General features: G+C 49.4%; 1 protein-coding gene across 2 annotated transcripts in view; it reads left to right on the forward strand.

Moving 5' to 3' along the window:
- The window catches only part of PLEKHA7 (pleckstrin homology domain containing A7), a 239,740-nt gene extending 217,734 nt beyond the window's left edge, over positions 1–22,006 (forward strand). Inside the window, exons 18-28 of one of the 2 annotated variants that reach the window (XM_064365136.1) lie at positions 4,373–4,481; positions 4,685–4,911; positions 8,139–8,330; positions 8,427–8,544; positions 9,466–9,569; positions 10,119–10,319; positions 13,021–13,179; positions 15,532–15,665; positions 16,467–16,609; positions 18,314–18,424; positions 20,283–22,006. In XM_064365136.1, coding sequence (XP_064221206.1) covers positions 4,373–4,481; positions 4,685–4,911; positions 8,139–8,330; positions 8,427–8,544; positions 9,466–9,569; positions 10,119–10,319; positions 13,021–13,179; positions 15,532–15,665; positions 16,467–16,609; positions 18,314–18,414 — 1,488 coding nt within the window. In that variant the 3' untranslated portion in view covers positions 18,415–18,424; positions 20,283–22,006. The remainder of the gene's footprint in view (positions 1–4,372; positions 4,482–4,684; positions 4,912–8,138; positions 8,331–8,426; positions 8,545–9,465; positions 9,570–10,118; positions 10,320–13,020; positions 13,180–15,531; positions 15,666–16,466; positions 16,610–18,313; positions 18,425–20,282) is intronic. The other variant, XM_021675168.2, reaches the window with a different exon arrangement.
- Positions 22,007–22,942: the final 936 nt, after the last annotated feature.

Here is a 22,942-nt window from a genome sequence, read left to right on the forward strand (position 1 = left end):
TTTGTTTCCTTTATTTTAAATATAGTAGTTTTTTTTAGCTTTTCATTTTTTGTTTCTGTAATTACACAAATGATACATGAATAAGTGTCTTTGAAAATGCCAAAACAATAAGAAGCAAAACCAAAAAATGACATAAAAGCTCCTCTTCCCCCCTCCCTTTCTGCCCCTCCATCACTCTACCTATGTGCCATCAGTGCTGTCTGTTAACGTTGCTTTCTAGACCATTTTCTATGCATTTTCAAAAATATGCACATGCACAGAATCATGATTTATTCAGGGGTGGGAGCAGGTAAAAGGCTTACTTGAAGAGGGTCACACTTGGACATTATTTGGCAACTCACTTTTTTGTCATAACCTGAAATCATGGAAATTTTTCCAAAAAAGTTAACCCCAAATTTATGCTGCCCAATAAAATATAAATTAATTAAAATAACTGAAATTCAAAATGTATCCTCATTTTAACCAGACTCATTCAAGTGCTCCATATCCACATGTGGCTATTGGCTACTGTCATGGGCAGTGAAGATTATAGGTTTCTATCATCTCAGAAAGGTGTATTGGGTAGCACCAGTCTAAGAAAATTAAATTCATTCTTCTTGACTGTTACATACTATTTCATAGTCTGGGTGTTTCCTGCTTTATTTAGTTATTCCTTTTCTGATAGCATTTAATTATTTTCAGTGTTTTGTTTTTATAAATGGTGTTATGGTTAGGATTCATGTAACTACCTTTTCATGCTTGTTTACAAGTATCTAAGATAGGCTCCTAGGAATGGACTTGCTGGGGTTGAAATGAGTTTACATCTTAAAAGTTGATGGATATGCCAAGCCACCTTCTAAAGGGCTGCATCTGTTTACCTTCCCACCCACAGCAAATGAAAGTAATGAACCTATTTGCCCACATCCTTGTCAGCATTTGTAATTAATCTTTCTAGTCTAGCCTGTCTACTAAATGACATCTTGTTTTAATTTGCATTTATTTAGTTATTAGCAGGTGAAACATCTATTCATATGATTTTTGACCACTTGTGTCTCTACCATGCCTTATATCATGATGATTAAACAAAGAGCAGGCCAGAACCCTTTTTTTCCCCTTCCCTCCAAAAAGCAAATAGAACACTGTGACAGGTCTTTGTCACAGACTCCCTGGAGAACTCAGCCCCGTGAGTTCCTCTCAGGTACGCCAGCCTGGAGCCTGCAGCTTGATTTTCACCTTGCCTGCGGCACTGCTCACACTTTCCCTAAGTGGTGCAGTGACCTGGGAAGCTTACAAAGCCCTGCTTTGAGCAGGCACTGTGCTAGCTTCTTTGGTGTCATCCTAGGCCAAGCAGGCTGCTAGAGCCCTAGATAAATCATCAGCACTGCAGATACACTTGCAGCCCTATATGCAGATTCTCAGTAACAGGGCTTAGAAACTTGCCTCCCTGTAGCCTGGTTGGCTCCAGGAAAATAGCCTTTTCAGTCAAGGCTAAAACAGTGAGTTCAAGGCTTTGCTGAAAGCAGCACATAGGAGCCTTTCTGACCAGTTTGGTGCAAGGAGGCAGGAATGAAATTCCACTCCCTTGTTTCCCAAAACCTCCCCTCATTATGAAGGCCCCAAATTCTATCACCCTTGGAGAAGGATAGGGACTCCCCAGCCTTTTTTCTTCTCTGCTCTCTGATTTTCTCTCACATGCAGGGGTGACAGAAAAGCATAAGGAGGGCAAGAGAGTGGCTGACAGGGGGGCTTTGCCAGGGAGCTCTGGAGGAGGAAGAGGACTGCATTTTATTCCTTTCTTTACCTGTTCCCAACACTCAGCTTGGGGACTTCGGCCCTAGAGATCATCCTCCTACACACACATGCTCTGGGCTCAGTAATATACCTGTCTGTTTTAGGATGCTCATGCATTGGCATGGAGCTGAGAATCAAGCCCATTATTTGCTTCAGACCCGAGGATGTGCTTTATGTTGGAGGGGTTGAGAGAGAGTGAGAACTGTGAGCCCCCTTGGGTCAGGAGGCTTTGGACATCTGTTGTCATGGCTGTTGGAAAGTATTTGCTCAGGGAATTTTACATGACTGGTCCTTTACTCATGTGGCATGTATGCACTGAGAACTGTTAAATGCCAGGCCCTGTAGGGGATGGATCAAGGAGCAGTATCGGGCAGGTCCTTGAGGCTCATGCAGTGTGAGAACTCTTCCAGTTGATGGGTAGCTGGGTGCCTTGAGAGGAGATGGGGTGGGAAGCCTGCCTTTATTTTAGTCCATGGGGTGGGACCAAGGCTCTCTTTCCCCAATTATAACTTAAAAGTCAAGAGAATACTACATTTGATGTTTAAACAACCCCATCAAGAGATGGCATAGTCCCTTAATCACATCAGACCCCTCCACACCTCTTTTAGATCCTCTTCCCATTCAATTTTGGTTGCCACTTGTCAGAATGCACATGATAGTATAGCCTAGGTCCTTCCTCATTGTATGTAGATATGTATTCTTTGGAGTTTATTATTTTTTTAATTGACACATAAAAATTGTACTCATACTAAAAAAAAATTAACAGCTTTATCATATAATTCACATGCAATAAAATTAACCCTTTTGGCTGGTCACGGTGGCTCATGGTGGCTCATGGCTATAATCCCAGCACTTTGGGAGGCCAAGGCAGGAGGATCACTTGGAGCCAGTAGTTCAAGATCATCCTGGGCAACATAATGAGACCCCTGTCTCTACAAATACCAAAAAAAAAAAAAAAAAAAAAAGAAAAAAGAAAGAAAGAAAGAAAAAAGAAAAACTAGCTAGGCATGTTGGCATGCTTCGGTAGTCTAAGCTACTTGGGAGTCCAAGGCAGGAGGATCACTTGAGCCCAGGAGTTTGAGGTTACAATGAGCTGTCACCAACTAAGACGAAACCCAAAGTTGTGATGTCTCGGAGCTGAACGCCATTGTTTCCTCTGTGTCCTCAGATCACCTTCTCCTGGGAGAGAAGCTCCTGGGAGAACTTGGGGAAAGGGACCCAGCCAGAGTCCTAAAGGAGTCCTTAGTCACAAGCAGTTAAAAACAAAGTGACCCTGTCTCTAAAAAATAAAATAATAAATTCACTGTTTTAAAGCATACATTTCAGTGGTTGTTAGTATATTCACAGCATTGCCGTCATCATAATCAATTTTATAACACTTCATTATTCCCCAACAGAAACCCCGTATCCATTAGCAGTCACTCCCTTCCCCACAACGTCCCCTCTGCCCTAGCCAAACACGAATCTTCTTTCAGTTTCTACTGATTTGACTAGTCTGGACATTTCTCATAAATTGAATCATATAACATGTGGCATCTTGTGACTGGCTTCTTTCTCTCACGTGTTTTCAAGGATCATCCTTGTTGTAGCATGTATCAGTACTTCATTCCTTTTTATTGCCAACTAATATTCCATTCCACACTGTATTTTTAACTAAACCTCAAATCTCAGGTTCAGCTCTGACTTTTAAAAAGTGTTTTTCATATCCTAGAGATGGTGTAAACTCTAGTCCTTGCCTTTCCTTCTGCCATGGTTACATAAGACAGTGCCTTTAAAAAATTTATGGTAAAATACACAGAACATAAATTTTACCATCTTTATTATTATTATTTTGTTGAGACAGGGTCTCTTTTCCAGGCTGGAGTGCAGTGGTGTGATCTCAGCTCACTGCAACCTCTGCCTCTGGGGTTCAAGTGATTCTTGTGCCTCAGCCTCTGAGTAGCTGGGATTACAGGAGCTTGCCACCATGCTCAGCTAGTTTTTGTATTTTTAGTAGAGCCAGGGTTTCGCATGTTGGCCAGGCTAGTCTCGAACTCCTGGACTCAAGTGTTCCACCACCTTGGCCTCCCAAAGTGTGGGAATTACAGACAGGAGCCATTGTGCCTGGCTCATCTCAATTATTTTTAAGTATACGGTTCAGTGGTGTTAAGTATATTCACATTTTTGTGCGCCCAATCTCCAGAACTTTTTATCTTGTATACCTGAAACTCTATACACATTAAATAGTTCTTCATTCTTCCCTCTCCCCACCCCTGCCAACCACTGTTGTACTTCCTGTCTCTATGAAATTGACTACTCTAAGTACGTCATACAGTATTTTAGTGGAATGGCACAGTGTTTACGGCAGTCTATTTTTAAATTAGGTAGGCAAGCTGGACTGGTGAAAGCTACTCTGAAATTTCTCCCTGCATCTTGGGCATTTTCTGTATCTATGCTTCCCTAGGAAGCTGTGAAACAGACTTGGCTCTAACACTAGCGGGGTTTCCAGAGGGGATGCTGCCCCCCAGGGCAGGGGGCTCTGTCTGAAATGTTAGGATAAGTCCTAAGAAGAAACTCCTTGTAAGGAGCTAAGAAGGCAAACCCACCACTTTGTCTTCCTCAGGAGAAATCGCAGATACAGAAAGATCTATGGAGAATTGAAGATGTCATTGCAGGCCTGAGTGCAAATAAAGAGAACTTCAGAATCCTTGTGGAGTCGGTCAAAAATCCAGGTGAGCTGTTCATCTTCCTGGGTGCAGGGGGGTCTGGGTGGGAGGGGTGGTGGGGAGAGGGTGGAAGGCTGGGAACCAGGTGGGTGGGATGGCCTTTGGGGAGGTTGGGTCTTTGAGGCGCTAAGTCACTCCACTCGTCCCACTCCCCCTTCCGAGGAAGGGGCTCTTGGTTCCATCCCATGCTTTTCTTCTGTGCCCCTTAGAGAGAAAAACGGTGCCTTTGCTTCCTCACCCGCCTGTGCCTTCACTCTCAACTTCTGAGAACAAGCCACCCCTACAGCCCAGTCCTCCCACCAGCCCTGTGCGGACCCCTCTGGAAGTTCGACTCTTCCCCCAGCTGCAAACCTACATGCCGTACCGACCTCACCCACCCCAGCTGAGGAAAGTGACATCCCCTCTTCAGTCACCAACTAAGACGAAGCCCAAAGTTGTAAGTTGTGATGTCTCAGAGCTGAACGCCATTGTTTCCTGTGTGTCCTCAGATCACCTTCTCCTGGGAGAGAAGCTCCTGGGAAAACTTGGGGAAAGGGACCCAGCTGGTGTCCTAAAGGAGTTCGTAGTCAAAAGCAGTTAAAAAGTAGTATTTCCCTACTGTTGTGTCTTAGACTATCAGAACTGGAAGACCCCTGAAAGATGATGTAACCAAACTCTCCCATTTTGCAGTTGGGAAAACTGAAGCCCACCAAGAAGTGACTATGCTGAGGAGGGTGGAGTTTGTGGTCTGCACTGTGCAGAGAGGTGTGTGGCTGTGGGCAAGGCTGTCCCCATGTAAGCCTCTGTGCAAATCTGCGGGGGGCTCTCCTGCAGTTACACAGCCTGTGGGCAGTTAGCTCACTCCAGTGGAAAAGTGTCCTTCCCTTCACCTGCCGCTGAGCACTGGGCTGGGTGGTGAGGATGCTTTGATGTTTAAAATAACCTCACGGAGTATACACAGGCAGGGCAATATCCCCATTCCACAGAGAAGAAAATTAAAGCCTAAATTATTGACATTGGCTCAATATCGCCATGCTAACTAGTGAATCCAATCACATTTCCTGGCCCTTCTCTTATTCTGTGCCATCTATCATCTAACTGGGCCTTTGGTCCCAGATCTGGTCTGTGGCCTCTGTGCTGACTGGGCCAGCACCTTGATTTGCCTAGAATAGAAAGGGGCCAAGCTCTTGGCAGCGTCTGGGAATGCAGGAGACTTTAAGGAAACAGGAGATGTGGTCATGCTTCCAAGGCCAGGCCAGAGTTGGCTGGAGAACACAAGGAAGCTGGTCCCAGTGCAGGGAAGCCATAACAGAGTGGACCTCAGAATGGGGGCCTCCAGATTTTTACCAACAAAGGCTTGGAGGAGACTCACTTGGGCACCACGTGTGCCTGGACCTCTGATGAGGTCAGTGCACAGTGCTGGGTAAAACACATGAGTTCTGGTACCCTGGTCCTCACCATCTACCTGCTTCCAGCCATGGCCCAGGGTCCAGAGCTGGACTCAGAGTGTGGCGCAGCACCCAGCCAGAGAGTCACTGTGGATTTCAACATCTTGAGATCTCCTTCCCAATTCCAGATCCAAGAAGTGGACTGGAGCTCTGGCCCTAAAATAGAAGGTAGAAAATACCAAAACAAACAGCAGGAATGTCTGGAGCAGATGGCTGCTGACATAGAGCAGGATGCTGCCAGCTGGGACAGGGAACGGGGGAAAAGGCTCTGGTGTAGGAGCTGGGACACCCGGAATCTGGGACTGATTCTCTCATTGTATCCTCAGGCAAGTCAGTCCCTTCTCTGAGCTTCCTCAGTTTCCTTTTTATAGATGGTCACAGAGGCGTCTCCTCAGCATGGTCATCTTTGGCTCTCAGGCAGGGCTTTTTCAGCTTGGGTGAGCATTGGGGTCACCAGGAGAGGTCCTCTCTCCTAGGAATATATGTATATTTGCCAGTTTCCCCATTTGTTTTTTTATTTGCTTGTTTTTAACACTTAAAGATGAGCGTGGTGGTGCGTGCCTGTAGTCCCAGCTACTGGGGAGGCAAAGGCAGGAAGATCACTTGAGCCCAGGAGTTTGAAGTTGCAGTGACCTGTGATCACACAACTGCACTCCAGCCTGGGCAATACAGCAAGACCCTGTCTCAAAACAAAACAAAACCCATTTGTATTTGTGAAACAATAATACCCATTTTGAAAATGACATAAAACAGGATTATATAATTTAACAAATAATAATAAAGAGGACACCTGTTTTCTACCAACACCTAGACTAAGAAATAGAACACTGCCAGCAACCAGAAGCCGGTGACTTCTTTCCCAGGCCAAGCTGCTCCCTGTCTGCCAGAAGGAACCACGATCTTGACTTTTTGGATAATAATCCCCTTGCCTTTTTTTTTTTTTTTTAAGTTTTAGTACCTGTGTTGACATTCCTAAACACTGTGATTATGCTGGTATATAATTATATACTCTTTTTGTATCCTGGATCTTTTCTTCAACATCGTGTTTGTGAGATTTATACACATTGTTGCATATGGCTATAGTTCATTTTTATTTGGCTTAATTTTTTGAGTTTAATGTCTTTTTAAAAATAGATAATATTCTCAAAGGATACAGAAGGAAAGATAATTAAAAAGTACATAAAAGCATGTCTCCTTCCCACCCTTTGTCTCCAGACATTCCATTCAGTCAAAGGCAATCAATGTTTTGTGTTTATCTTTCTGGGGGGCTTTTTAGAAATGGGTGATTCAGATGTCTTACCAGGATTGGAAGCTGGATCCTCGGAGAACCAGTAACTTTCACACGTCAGTGAAGTGTGTTGCTTTAGAAGATTGTTGATAAACCTTTGCTTTGGAGTGCCCTTTCCTGAACTCTGGGAAATTCTTAAAAACAAAACCAAATTAGACTAAGAAAAAGGGAATTTAGGAGGTGGAGGGTGTGATGGTCATTAGCCCCGCGAGTGGGTGTTCATGGCAGCCAGGGCCAGTCTGTTGATATGTGGAGGAACCACAGCCCTCACAGAGCACTTGGGACAGGGAGTTTCAAGGAAAACACTTGCATTCATCACATTCTAGGCAATGAGCTGCATGGTAAGCAGTGAGTCACTCATCCTGACCACCTGTTCTGCCTGAGTCAGGAAGGAGGAGTTATTTTGTAACCATGCACATTTCTGATGGAAAGGCCAGGAAGATGTAGCCTCTGTCCTTGTTCGGGTCTCCACCCTGCTGAAGGATCCAGAGTTGGTGCAGGGCCAGTGAGCCGGCTCGGGCTGACCACACTGCTGAGTGGGTAGATGTTTATTTTCCAGGTAGGTGGTGCTGTCATAAGCATGGAAGTCTGGGCAGGGTTAGCGGCCTGCCTGTGATGTGCACTCCAGATGAATGGAGGGAGCAGCTTGGCACAGCACCAAGGGCATAGACCCAGGAGACCTGAGTCCTGGGTTTCGGGACACAGTTATACAGATATCACTTTGAGGAACAGAAACTGTGCACATCTGAGGGGAGAGAGGAGCAGAGGTGTGTCCCTTCTTCACTGCTCCTCCAGGGGAAATGTGAATGCTCCTTGGCTGAGGGGGTCATGTTCTGTGGCTCTGATGTGACCTGTTCCTGCCCTTTAAACCCCCGACTGTTGCAGCACACTTAGCAGCCCTCCCTTCAGCTCCATCTCACTGGGCACTGGTCTGGTTCTGTTTCTCAGCAGGAAGATGAAGCACCTCCCAGGCCCCCACTCCCTGAGCTTTACAGCCCAGAGGACCAGCCCCCAGCCGTGCCACCTCTCCCCAGAGAGGCCACCATCATCCGGCACACGTCTGTGCGGGGCCTCAAGCGGCAGTCGGACGAGAGGAAGCGAGACCGGGAGCTGGGGCAGTGTGTGAACGGGGACTCCAGAGTGAGCAGGGGGGCCCTGGGGCTGCCACTCTGCGTGTGGGGAGAGGGAAGAGGGTGTGACACCTGCAGCTGTGACCACCTGGGACTCTGCCCACAGGTGGAGCTGCGGTCGTACGTCAGTGAGCCTGAGCTGGCGACCCTCAGCGGGGACATGGCCCAATCCTCCCTGGGACTCGTGGGCCCTGATAGCGGGTACCAGACGCTGCCAGGCAGAGGTAAACTTCCCTGGGAATCCCAACACACTGCTTTCAGCACTCAGCTGGTACCTCATACCCATCGGCCTACAGCTCTAGGCCTAGGAGTGAGCAGCAGCTGGCAGGGGGCTCTGGGCTGCCAAGAGGGAGGGCCTGGCCTGCCTTCCTCTGGCCTCCATCCTGATTCTCTTCCTCTGTTGTTACATCTGTCCCCAGGAACAATGATAATAGCAGTTACTAGAAAGCCTGGCACTGTTTAAGCACTTTATATTGACATGATATTCACAGCAATCCTATGAGGAAAGTACTGTTATCCCCATTTTAGAGACTTAGAAACTAAGGCTCATAAAAAGTAAATAATTTGCCAATTAGCTGATCAGTGGTGGAACCAGAAGATAATCCCAGTGCTCTGGCTCCGGAGTCACTGCACCCTGCAGGCTGGGGCGCTGGGTGGCTGCCACCAGCTTGGCCATCTCGGGCCTTCCAGAGTGCTTCTCTTTCTTGTGCCACTCTAAGACTCAATGAGCCCTTTCTTTAAACACTTTCTCGCCAGTTGAATGTCCTTCTCACTGTCCTCCTCACCCCAAGTTGGGTTGTGCAGGGTGCCTAAGAGTGGATCAGGGAGTGAAAGGCATTCCTTCCCCTCCAGCCTTTCCATCTGCCAGGCGGCCCAGTCTTCTGCATGTAAGGAAAGCCTGGGGTGGTCCACAGATCTGTAGGGACACTGCCCTCCATCAGGGACAAAGGTCACCCCTGGGTTGGCACCCCTATCCTCTCTTGGGGACCTTGGTCTTCCAGGCCCTGGGGAGGAAGAAGAGAAATAAGGGTGGGTCATTGGGTGGGTGCTCTTGGTCCCCCTGTAAGATTGGGGGGTGATGAGGGAGAAGCGGGGCCCCTCCCACCCCAGCACAAACATGCTTGCCCTTCTCTTTCCTCACTAAGGGCTCTCAGGGTCCACATCAAGACTCCAGCAGTCGTCCACCATTGCTCCCTATGTCACACTCCGGAGGGGTCTCAATGCGGAAAGCAGCAAGGCGACCTTCCCTGTGAGTGGTCTTGAGCTGTCGAGGAGCTCCCTGCTTCTTCACATGTGGAGGGAGGGACTTCTGGGGGGACAGTGACTTGCTATCCCGTGAGCCCCAGGGATGTCCTCTAGGGTGGCTTCAGCCTGTCCTGAGCTCCCTGTCACCCACTGCTCATCAAGGAGGGCATCCTGCCTTTCTCTCTGGCCTGTCAGTGTGGCAGGAGGGAGCTCAAGAAGCCTGCACCCTGAGTTTGGCCTCACTGGACAGGCCTGAGCCTCAGTGTCTGCATCTGCAGAATGGGTGCTGCTCAGAAAGCTCCTGAGGGCTGAGGGCATCATGTTGCTTAGAGTAAGTAGTTCTCTGAGGCCGAGAGGAACCCTACTAGAGAACTAAGTTTGTGAGACTGTGTGTGTGTGTGTGTGTGTGTGTGTGTGTGTGTGTGTGAGAGAGAGAGAGAGAGAGAGAGAGAGAGAGAGAGAGAGAGACAGTGGGAATGCAGCTGGAGGGTGGCTGTCCTGTGTGCCCAGCCCAGCCATTCTGTGTCTCTCTTGTGTGCCTCCTCTTCCTCAGAGACCCAAGAGTGCCTTGGAGCGCCTGTACTCAGGAGACCACCAGCGGGGCAAGATGAGTGCAGAGGAGCAGCTAGAGCGCATGAAGCGACACCAGAAGGCCCTGGTCCGAGAGCGCAAGAGGACGCTGGGCCAAGGGGAGAGGACGAGCCTGCCCTCATCTCGCTACCTCAGCCGGCCACTCCCGGGAGATCTTGGCTCAGTATGTTAGGAGTGGGCAGGGACAGGAAGCCCAGTGCCCCTGAGTCCCCCAAACACAAGCACATCACACCTCCCGGTGAGCGAGCTGTCCCTTGACCTAGATGCTTCAGAGAACACCCCACGGGACTGTTTGTCCACGACCCAGGCTGGACAAACACCTGGTGAGAGGGTGACCTGAACCAGAGCTGGAGTGAGGATCAAACAGGCTCAGGAGCCTGAGGAAATACCAGTCAGTCCTCCCAGCCACCCTTTGCAGGCGTACAGAATCTCAGCCGAATTCAGGACGTGGGAATACAGGGTTCAGAGAGGAGAGGAAGAAGATGGTGACATGATTTGATTAGAAGCAAAAGCAAACCGACCAGCCTCCCAAACCTGCCAGCGGATGCTCTGGGAGGGCGATGGAGCACCGGGCTGCGCCCCTCTTCCCAAGGGCCACTGGTCTCCCTGGGCTTTGCAGTGCAGAGGCATCAGGGTGTCCGGGAGAGCTGGGGAGGCCTGTGCTGCCCCCTAGTGGCGCTTCCTGGCACTGTGCCCTGTCCACAGTCACCTGAGGTCCCTTTTGGAAACATTCCATTTGATTTTTCCCTGTTGTTTGAAATCCCATGTTTTCCTAAACCTCTAGCCTGATTGTTCTTTCCCTAATTCATTGCACAAGCTCTTTTGCTTTTAGTGTTACCGCTCATTGCCTCTCTAATCCTGCCTGATTGTGTTTACAGAAGCTTCTGATTTGCATTGAACATGCTCTAACTGGCCTGTGCTACTTGTTACCAGGCTTATAATAGCAGTTCTTGTCTCCATAGCCTATTGAGCGTTCTCAGATGTGACGTGCCTTTCTGCTGCCCTCTTCACGCAGGCCTACTGACTCATAATTCACTTGTCCCAAAAGCCACCCCGCAAGCCTGAGCCAACCTGCTACCTGAGACCACAGTCATTGGCAGAGGTTTGGGTATTATGAATTTATAAAAATCCATGCCTTACACCTGGACAGTAGACAGGGACTTCAGAGATTGCATGTTTGACTACATTCTACCAAGGCTGAGGTTGTTCCATTTTAATTCCTCTAGTCCAATCACACAAGTTCTTATGGAAAATATTTTGTGTTTCTGGTATTTAATAACTTGAAGGGATAGCAAAATATACTGTGTATTCAGAGGGCCTCTCTGCAGCTGTTAGCTCCGAACCAAAGGGGTAAGACCCAGGACATTCACATCTTTAAAAGCTGCAAACCTGGTAACTTTCACACTTTTAAAACAAATGTCATATGGGGTAACACTGACCTTTTATAATTTGATGTCTCAAATGTGGAGATTATCTAAAAATCGTAACTTGAATACCTTGTAATTTTTCTCTTCAAAAAAGACTTGTGTAAGTCTCTGCATCAACGCCAATAAACATGTTGCTTAATAATAATGGATTGGCGTGGTTCTTCCCCAGGATACATTGTAGAATCTAGTGAATGTTTCCTGTTTGTGGAAACAATCAGGCTGGGTTTAAATGAGGACTTATCTCTATTTGGAGCACTTGTGAGCGTGTAAGGAAATGAGTGTTTTCTTTGTGAATCATTAAATTGGTTTTTTCATCCTTGGAACTTCAATTGCCTAATCCTTTCAAGCAATAATTGGAAAACCATCACCTAAGAGTGATTATATTGATTTGGAGTCGTTATTGAGAGCTTGTGCATGAATGGGTGAAATGTGTAAATATGGCTCTGGGTTTGGGGTTTTGGAAGGACTTGAGGAGGCATCAAAGACAATCAGGACCATTTGGGGCTTTGAGGTGGGTGGATGGGATAGAGGAGATGGCCTGGGATAGATAAGCATCTGCTTTGGTTCTGCTCAGGGGAAGAGAGGATTTGAGCCTGATCTATTCTCAACAACCTGCTCAGCAGTCAAAGGCCTGTGAGGATGCAGGTCCTGGGTCAACAGGAAGCCACCACAGAGCTGGACGGTCATGGTTGGATCTTATGGGTTAGATTTTCCCTCTTGGGAAGCTTGTTACAAAGTTATACTGTGGAACAGCCTTGGAAACATTCCATTTGATTTAGCATTTCAATTTTATATGATTTAGGTTTTTTTCTAATTCAAAGAAAACATCTATCTCAAATGCATGGGTCTTATATAGCAGCTTGTCTGCCTCATTGGCTCCAAGCTGCTCTTGCTTGTACTTCCCCATCCCTGCTGTGAGTACGGTATCCCCCACCTACGAATGTTATCTTGGTGGAAATTCCCAATAGAAAGACCCTTGGTTATTCCACTTGCTTAGCAGGGCCTCGAAGGGCGTGTTTTTCCATTAATTCTGAGCCTGGGATATATGTCTCCTGAACCAGCAAGTTTACACGAGCTGTAGAGAGCGGAAGGGACAAATCCCTTCTCTAGAGCTGTGTCCCAAGTTGTTTGGAGGTCATCCTCTCTGGGAGCCTTCTATTTCCCTGGGGACCACTGCGAGCCTAAAGTCATGAGTCTTAGACCTGTTCCCCAAGGGTGTATGTTTGAAACTTCTGGGGACTTAGATCAGAGAGCATTTAGCAGTCTGGAACAGTCCATATGAAGGGGACAGAGGCTTTGTTCTCTATTGCACATACAGCTTTTCCCTAAGGGGATCATAGGTCCATCTTCCAAAGGCCCTCATGGAAAAAGGTGACCAGCCATGCTCTTTCAGCAATCAGGAAGCCACTACATTTAACCCTTTTGTTCTGTTGCCAGTGGAAGCGTGAGCAGGACTTTGACCTGCAGTTGCTGGAACGGGTCGTGCAAGGGGAAAGAAAGGACAAGGAGGAGAATGGCTGGTTGAAAGTGCAGGCCATGCCTGTCACTGAGTTGGACCTGGAGCCCCAAGACTATGACTTGGACATCAGCAGAGAGGTGAGGGCAGGTGCCTCCTTCATGTCCTGCAGGAGACATGGCCTTCAAGCTCCCAGCCTGACCCACCCTCCCACTTGGGGGGTATCATCCTGAACAGGGACATGGCTCAGCTTCAGTGTGGCCTAGGAGAATGGATGGATAGCAACTTGAGGCAATGAAAGGAGGCCAGACGTTCCAGTGAAGGTTCAAATCTATCTCTGTAATTTAGGGCAAATTGTAATTTTGGCTTCTCTGAGCCTCAGTTTCCTCAACAGTGCAGTGGGTTGTGAAGAGGATTCAGTGACTCCACATGTTCTCAGGAGGTTTAGTAATCAAAGCTACATAGTAGGCACATGAGCAGCAGTTGTTATTGTTAGGAAATATTCCCTGCAGCACCAGGGGTTGGCTTTGCAACTGGCTGGTGAGGCCAACTTGGGCAGTCTGACTAGGGGAAGGAAAATGGGGGGCAGGTTTGAAAATCACAGGTGAAATTTCCAGCCATGATAGAAGCTCGGAGACTGTGCAGACTTCTGGTCCAAATTCTTCTGCTGCCCTCTTGTGGCTCACGTGCATCATGACAGGGCAGGCCTAGGAGAGCAAGTAACTCCTGGATGGATCTCTACCCATCTAGAATGTCTCTACCCAAAGGGAGAGAAAGGGAACTCAGGGGATGACACATTCAGCGTCTTAAAGACATAGATGGTCTCCTGTGGCCTATGTCGAAGCTATTCCTAAGCTCTGCAGGGCAGTGTCTATGGCTGCTTGGTTCACCTTTGTATACTTAGCCCCTGGCACAGGGCCTGGCACACAGTGGGTGCATGGTACATTTTTGCTGAATGAAGACTGTGTTGAATGAATCACACTGTGACTCATAAATGTACCAAAAACATTTGTACAGGGACTTGGCATGCCTGGAAACTGCATAAGAGAAAATGTTCTCACCACATGAAGGATGGATTAAGGCTAGACCTCAATAAAACTTTCCCCCAGGTCTGTGTGATAGGAGACTGAGTACTGAGGAGGACCTGCATCTTCTGGAGCCTTCCTGCTGTCTTAAGAGGCAGGGCCAGGCCCATTCACAAGCTGATTTGCCAGTGGTGTCTACCTGACTCAATATATGGTCTTTGGGAATAAAGGACTAGTGTATGGATAAGATAGATGCCTGTAGGGTTGCTGAGTTTTGGGGTCTGCTGGGGCTCTAGGAGTTAACAAGTTTGGTCCCCTGCCCCCAAAACCTTGTTCTTTTGGCATCTGAAACAGCCAAAGGTCTGTGCATTCTCAGATTCACAAAAAACGTCCCCACATGCTGCCTTGGCAGGAGAAGTGTGTTCTGTAGTGTCCTGATCGCCTGCCAGCACAGGGAAAAAGATCTTCCTTATCTCTAACCTAAATCCCTCTGGCTACAATGTAATCTGCTTCCTTCCTCTAAAGCTGTCCTCATTGGAGTAACAGAGAAGAGCTTATTTCTTGCCATCTCCAGCAGAGTGAAAGGGCTGCGTGTAGGTTTAAATCCATGACCAGGTTTACCCTGGGTTTGGATTCAGCTTGTTTTTGGGAGCTTCAACCCATCCCATTTTAGTATGCTTTTGTAATTCAGGGAGGAAAAAGTTCCTGGAGCATGCGAAACTTCTTCTAGTGTTCTTAGTCCAAGCGAGGTTTCACCAAGCCATTTTTACCACTAGGTCCATGGGAGATGCTGGTGAGATGGAATTTGGGGCCATTTTCCTCCAGCAAGTAGTAGATTCAGCATAGCTGCCTCCTGTCTAGATCAGAAGAGCTTTTGTAGGGACAGAAAGCCTCACATCCTTTCATTCACCCACCTGTCAATCATTCATTTATCCATTATCCATCCATTCAGGGAGAATTAGTTGGAGAGCTATTAAGTACTAAGTCCCTGTATTAGATAGAGGGAGACAATGGCTAACGGAAAGTGAGGGGGCAGAGGGGATCAGAGAAGGCTTCTCAAAGTGAGGTTGAAAAGATAAGAGTCAATGGAACAGAAGGAAGAGCTTCCTAGACTGAAGGAACAGAGGCTGCACTGTGGGTGGGGAACTGGAGGGACTGGTTGATCAGTGGCTGGAGAGGTCATCAGGGGTCAGATCACTTAGGGCCTTGATGGTGGCATTAAGGATGATCGTTTTTTATCCTGAGACCTTGTAGGCTAGCTGTTTTGCCCTTCCCTTCCCTCAGCCTGTAGGAGGTCGTCTGGTGGAATGGAAAGAACACAAGCTTTGGAGTCGGACTCAGGTTCAAAGCTGGATTCCACAGCTGATGAATTTTGCTATCTTAGAGGGCGGGGTGTGCAGGGGGGAAGCGAGTCCTAAAGCCAGACATCTGAGCCTCTCCCTCTGCCACCTCCTCGCCTCTCCCCAGCTGTCCAAACCAGAGAAGGTATCAATCCCTGAGCGTTATGTGGAGCTAGATCCCGAAGAGCCACCCAGCCTTGAGGAGCTGCAAGCGCGGTACCGCAAAGCCGAGAAGATCCGCAACATCCTCGCCCGGTCAAGGTCAGCCCTCACTTGCTCAAGTACTGGCAGGTCACCCTGACCCTGGGTGGTGTCTCAACCATGTGGGCCCTGGGCCAGGCTCTCTGGGGTGCGTGTTTTGCCAGACCTTCATCTCAGGTAAGCCCTGCTCATTGAAGGGGGCAGGCTGGTACATCACCAGCAGATCAGCAAGGAAGCCTGCCTAGGTCATGTGGAAAGGCCTGCAACCCTCGTAGAGGCTTCTTGTCCTGGGCTCTCACCCCCAATTCTGTGTCCCAAGTGACCCTAGCAAGTGTAGAGAGTGGAGCCAGGCATGGCTGTGAAGTGGACACAGTTGGAAATCAGCTCCAGTGATGGTCCTCCCAGCATTTGGGCCTGTGCACCCTCATGCAGATCAGTAGATCAGAGCCAATTACCCCAGCCTTGTCCCTAGGACACCAGAGGCATTGCCCACTTCCCTGGATGCTAGCCTGGGACCTTGGAAGTGACTTTCCTGTCCCCTCAGCCTCAATAGCTCCAGAAATTTAACCTTTTTGTAAGCCTGCCTTTCAGAGCTGGCTTAGCTATTTGCGTCTAAATTTAATAAGAGCTTCCAGCTGGAGCCGGTAACTTGAGGTCTGCGGCCTTCCCAAAAGAGGAACAAGGCTGTGATTGTTTGGGTGTTTGGGGAAAAGCACGTATCTTTGTCTAGGGAGAAAGTACCACAGTTTTTTTCTGATCCCCCTCAAAATGTTGCGAACCTCCAGGCCAGGGAGACCCTCCACTCCTGAGGCTGATGCCCAGGGCAGGAGGGCCCACTGTCCGCTTCCAACCCTCCCGCAGCGTGTGCAACCTGCAGCCAACCTCAGGCCAGGACCGGAACAGTGTGGCCGACCTGGACTTGAAGCTGCAAGAGCAGGAGCGCATCATCAACATCTCCTATGCCCTGGCCTCTGAGGCCTCCCAGCGCAGCAAGCAGGTGGCAGGTAAGGCCATGGCCCAGCCCCCAAGGCCCGGATCCTGCCCCACTGCACCTCAGGGCTTGGGCCCAGCATGGCCTGTTCCAGAACCAGTGGAAAATCAGGTGGCAGGGATGGTAGTTGAGGGTCATTAGTGTGTTCCCCTGATCAGAGGGCATCCTATCCCATAAGCACAACAGGACTTGGAAAGGAAGGTGGGGCAGGCCACACAGTGAGGGAGACAAACGGGGACCAAGCTCAGAAGTGTCAGGGGAAGAAGGTCCCAGGAGGAGCGGTGCTGCTACTCTACTTCTTCTGAGACTGTGGGCTAAGAACAGGATTTTTCAAGGCCCTGAGCCAAGGGGTTAAGGTTTCTGACCTCTTGAAGAAGGGGGCAGGAAAGTGGTTGATACTTGGATTTCTTGCCAGGGCAAGGCAGAAGGGGACCCCTCCAGCCCTCGCTTGGACCCCTGCCTTGGTCTCTAAACTAAAGCCAGTGTTCCCCTAGTCAGAGTATACTGTGCCAGAAAATACAGGACTTGGGAAGTGGGACTTTGCAGGCCAGTTGGAAAAACCATGGCATGAGAGTGTGCACGTACGTGTGTGTGTGTGTGTGTGTGTGTGTATGTGTGTCTCTGTGTCTATATGTGTGGCTGTGTATGTGTCTCTGTGTGTCTGCATCTGTGTGTGTGTGTGTGTGTGTGTGTGTGTGTGTGTGTGTATATAAAAGGGCTGTTCTTTCTCTCAGCCAGGAAGGAGACTGCAGGCTCCTCCTTCCACCCACAGCTCACCTGCCTGTGTGTGTGTGCCTTGTGCCTTCACAATTCACCTAGTGCCATTTCTCTCTCGATGCAGAGGCCATTGTGTGTCTCGGTGGTGTTCCTGGTCAGGTGTGTTCCTTCTGGGGAGGGGGAACCCATAGAGCCTGAAGTGGTGTCATGGCTGCTACCAATTCTCCAACCCTGGCCAAAGGTCTAGAAGTGGCCAAGGGTGGGGCCAGCAGGACCCTCCAATACCTGGCCCTGGGGAGTCTGGTCTGGGGATCAGAGTTTTGCTGTGGCTTCAGAGTGACTGACAACAAGGGGAGGAGCCATAGTCTTATTCAAAGCCTGTTCTCTGTCCCCCACAGTCTGATCCTGCACAGAGTCCTTGACGTCCCTGCTGTCCTCAGTCCCTTCAAGCACATGCTGAGTGGGCTGAGAGGTGACCAGTGTGGCGTTCTGGAACTAGGGACACAGGAGATGGCTCATCCAGACCTCTCCTTCTAATGACCGTGGGGCTCATTCTCAGCAGCTTTTGAGCTCCTCCTCATGGGGAGGGTTCGAGCAGGGGTGGCTCCCCAACCATACCATTCCCTCTTCTTGCCTTGCTTGCTCTAACCCTGGGGGTCTCCCATCCTCGGCCTCCTTACTGCCAGCAAATGAGCACCCCCAGCCCTAACATGCTGCGGCCAGTTCCCAGGGCCTTTCTCATCCCTACTCAGGGATGATCTTTGCTGCGGCCTTTCCTCACTCTTGATCCCTCTCTCCGTCTCAGAAACATATCCGGGAACTGCAGGCTGACCCATCTGGTTCCCCACCAGGCCCCATGGATCTGTCCCTCACCCTCAAGCCCAGGCCCTTTGTGGTGGGCAGCAGGGCCCACGCCACCCCAGCCTGCCACATGGGGCATCTGGTGCTGCAGCAGCTGATGAATCTAACGCACCGCTTAATTCCTGTGTGCCCCATCTAGCACAGCAGCTGGCCCTCCTCCTGCCTAAAGGCCCCCTGTCTTCCAGGACGGTGCCACCTTACCCCCCTTTAACCAACGGACTCCACTACACCTTTGTCTAACACCTTCCAAGTAAGAGTCCCTGCCTGGCGTGCCTCTGCCTGCTCCCCGCCCCTCCCTAGCTCTGAGCCCTGACCTCCCTGCTGTGCTGAGATGATTGCAGTGCCACCCTCTGACGCTTCCTTCCAATGGCAAAGCGGCTGCTGGGGGGACTGTCCTGACTGGTAGGCAGGTGGGAAAGTGATGCTTTTTGGGAACTCAGCCCTCAGTGGCTCTACTACAGTAGGGACTGAGCGATCCACCCCCGTCTCCCTAAAATCTCTAGAACCAGAACTGTGCCCCCGACTCCCCTGCTCTCCTCAGTAGGGCAACCTGATGCCTGAGGACCAGCACAGACCACAATGCCAGCCTCGGGGGGCTGGAAAGGAAGAGTTAGATTTTGGCCTCTCAGGGCTTTGGCCAGAGAAATTGTAGACCTGTAAGATAGGGAAAAGTCCAGCTCTACAGATGAGGAAACAGGCCTGTTGAGGGGCTGGGGCTCACTCCAGGTCACATAGAATTGGTGTCAGCACAGAGACTGGGACTGCCCTTTTGGTCACTGGACACGTTAAGAGGGAGAGAAAGGGAAGCCCAGGGCAACGTGAAATTGGCCCTCAGCCAGGCAGAAAGCTCTGGCACCACCCCTACCAAGTCCTCCCCATGTGGGCATCTAGTGATTAGAGGCAGGGCGGGATGAGGAGGGAGCCCTGGACCAGGAGGCCAGCATCTGGTCCAGTCTGAAGTGAGTTCTTGGCCTGGGCCTGTTGCTTCTGAGCCCATCAGTTCACCTGGACAGGGGAAAGTCAGACTGGAGGTCTGGGCAGCCCTTTCCCTGACAGTCATTTTGCAGGGCTTTCCCCTCTCCTTCCTTTACATACTTGTGGTTAACATTGTTGAGTGCCTGCTGTATGCCAGGCATTGTGCTAAGCATCTCTTTCCATCCACACAACAACCCTATAAAGATATTTCCCCAACCCATTTTACAGATGAGAAAACAAAAGCTCAGAGACCTTGAGGGATTTGCGCAAGGAATCGCAGCTTGTAAGTGCCGGGGTTTAAAGCCCTTTGATATGAGTTCAGAGCCTTTGTTCCCCATCACCACTCATGAATTCATCTGGGCCACCCCCAGTGGCTCTAGTTGTTTGGAGAAAGAAGTGAAAAGGAGGGAGAGAGTATTTGTGCTGCAGGGGGCGAGGCATGATGTTTTGGCAGGTGTCCATCCTGGGTGCTCCCCCTGCCTCACAGCAGAGTCAGCAGGTCCCCGCCAGCCTGAGCATGGAAGGAAGAGTCCAGTCTCTCAGGATGTGTGGAGTAGAGGCCCCATGACGGAGGAGCCATAGGGAAGTGCTCTAGCCAGGTCCATTGTGAAGGCCATGGTTGAGGGTGTGGCTTTCTCCTAGAGATCTGAGCACAGTTAACAGTGCTCAGGCACCGAGAGGCAGGAGAGAGGCTCTGTTCCTGATTAGCCCTTTATGCTCTTTTTGGAGTGCTGCATTTCCTCTTACCCTGTATGACCACCATGCTTTTAGATTAGAAAAACAAGGCCCACAGAGGCCAAGAGCACTACCCACATTCAATGAATGAAGAGTGGGGCCAGACTGTACCCTTATCACAGTCTTTGCCCTATCAGGGTAGGGACCTAATTTAGGGGACAGCATGTGTCTAGCAGTGGAGTAGGGGTGCAGGGAGGGTGGGGAGAGAGCCCCATGTGTCCTAGAAGCTGAGGGTCCCCCAGCAGTGGCCGCATTTGCCAGAGCCCCCTGCTCTGCTGCTCTGTTGCTCTGTCTGTCTGCCTATCTGCCATTCCCTGTCATGTGTGTGCAGACATGCCCTCCCTGGATGTGAGCAGGGCTCCTGCCAGCCTCTCACTGTCTCCTATGCTTTTTGGCAGCCCAGGCAGTGACTGACCCGTGACCCAGTATACAGAGAAGCCTGGAGCCAGGGGCCAAGTGGAACCAGCTTCCTCCAAGGAGATCAACCTTTCTGCCCCCAAGGAAACTGCCTCCGGCTGGGCAGGGAATCTGGCTGGAGGAAGCAGCAGCTTACTGACTGCAGGTGTTCACCACGGGGGAGGCCCTAACACGCACCCACTAGTTTAGCTCAGACTCCTCTCTACATATGAATGGCAAAGGCACTTTTGATACACACTGTAAAATACACTGTATTTTAAAATTGGAATCTATTTTCTAATGTTCACCTCAAGGGCTGAGTGGCAGGAAGGGTGAGGATGCAGGACTTTGCAGCTGCACCTACAGATTCAGGTACTTTTGGGTGACAGGTATGGGTGGGGGAAAGGGCGGGGCAAGCAGAGGACAGTTCAACTTCCAATGACCTCAGGAGAAAGTGGGATTTGAAGAGGCGTTCCCAGTGGATTCCAGCGTCAGGCTGGTTGGCGTGCTGTCTAGGAGAAGAGGGGCCCTTGGCTGCAGAGATCAGCTGTCCCTGACCTGATGACCAGCTCTGTGTGAAACTCCACCAAGATGGCACGAGGAGCCCAAGTCTGCATCTTGGCCCTTGGGTTTGGCTTAGGGGCAACAGTGTGTTCAAAAGCACTAGGGCCCACAACCTGCCCACAGGCTTCCCTCAGCAAAGGGCTCTTGTCAGAAAGAAAAAAGCAGTTTGCTTTCATTGTTTTTTGAGATGGAGTTTTACTGTTGTTGCCCAGGCTGGAATACAATGGTGCCATCTCAGCTCACCGCAACCTCTGCCTCCTGGGTTCAAGCGATTCTCCTGCCTCAGCCTTCTGAATAGCTGGGATTACAGGCATGCGCCACCACGCCCAGCTAATTTTGTATTTTTAGTAGAGACAGGGTTTCTCCATGTTGGTCAGGCTGGTCTTGAACTCCTGACCTCAGGTGATTTACCTGCCTCGGCCTCCTAAAGTGCTGGAATTACAGGTATGAGCCACCGCACCCAGCCTGCTTTCATTTTTAACAGTACACACTGAAGTACAGAAAAGGTGAGAGGAAGCAACTTTCATTGTATCATAGCAATAAACTCCATACTGGGTGACATGTACCTAGAAATCCTTTCCCTCCAACCAGGCCATGTTGGGAACCTTCCCTGCCTGCCCTTGGAAAACCCTGGTTGGCTTCCCTAGGACTCAGGTCTGGTGGCAGGAGGGCAGCAGTGTGCCCCCACCATCCCTGATGGCCTGCTGCTGGCAGGGCCATAATGGCAGGACTTGACTTCCAGCCCCACATGAGGAGGGGGGGCTACCAAACCAGGTGCAGTGTTTGTGGCCCTTTATTTAAGTTGTGTTCTTATATTATTCTGCAAATAGAAAATGATGTTTAAATGGAAAAACAACAACAACAACAACAACAACAAAAAACCTCCATTGGGTGGAGCCACACTTTAAATGAAAATTTCTCTTTGACTATGCTCAGAAAAAAAAATAGAGTTTTGAATATATTTAGCAGTTGCCGTCTATTTTTAACTAACTCCATATGCTGCCAGTATCGACTTCATGACATTTGCCAAATAAAATTTTATTTTTGCCTTTATAAGATTTTCTTGGAAAAAAATGAAATGAATATTTTGCAAGAAAAAGTTAATTTAAAAATGTAATGGTTTGCAAAAAAATGTGATGTACAGATTAAAATATTAACCTGATACGTTTCCTGCTTCTTGCAAACTATAGTCTCTCGTGAGTGGTCTGTGTACGTTTTTTTCCATTTCTTTGGAAAATCCCCACTGTCAGCTCTCGGCCCTGCTTGTACTCACCTATGAAAAGTTTCTTCTGGTGACAGTTCCCTTGACATTTGATTGACTGTGGAGACCTAGGGTGAGGAGGCCTGTGCTTCTGGGCCCCTGGCTAGGCTTCCACAGCTGGTCAGGACAACCCCTTACCCCATCCCAGTCAAGGAGCTCCCCCAATCCCAGTCAAGGAGCCCCCCCACCCTATCCCAGTCAAGGAGCTCCCCCCCACCCCATCCCAGTCAAGGAGCCCCCCGACCCTATCCCAATCAAGGAGCCAGCGGGCTGTGGACTCCCTCATGGGGCTTGTTTGGCAGACAGACTGCAGTCCAATTCAAGACAGCGCAGGGGACGCTGTGGGCCCCCTTCCAACCCACACACTGCTGGCTCACTCCAGGGAGGCAGCTTAGTGACGGACCATTGCAAACTGGATTTGTGTTTAATTCATTTTGACTTGTGATGTATGCTCAAAACAGAAGGCAAGAAGCCAGTTCCATTGAAGGGTGTGTATATTTCCAGGCTTCTTGTTATAGCAGTTTTTCTCTACTGCCAAGAAGAGCATCCGAGGTTGGTGGTGACTTTCCAACTATTTAAACTGGGGAAAGTAGATTCCAAGGCATTCCGAACAGGGGGTACTGCTGCTTTTTTAGCTACTGATCTCTTTGAATTTTAAAATAAAATGTACTCTTTGGTTTTAAGCATTACTTGGAGATGTCACAATAATGAAGGGGGTGGGGGTGGTGAGAATGATTTCATAACTGAGTGCAAAGCCCCCCAAAACCAAAAAAGAAGCCATACAGGAGATAGTACCCACCCCACAGGGTGGCCATCTGTAGACATTTTCTCAGTGAA

Source organism: Aotus nancymaae, unplaced genomic scaffold (genome assembly GCF_030222135.1).
Source record: "Aotus nancymaae isolate 86718 unplaced genomic scaffold, 86718_ANA_hifiasm-v0.15.2.pri h1tg000059l, whole genome shotgun sequence".
Classification (NCBI taxonomy): Eukaryota; Metazoa; Chordata; class Mammalia; order Primates; family Aotidae; genus Aotus; species Aotus nancymaae.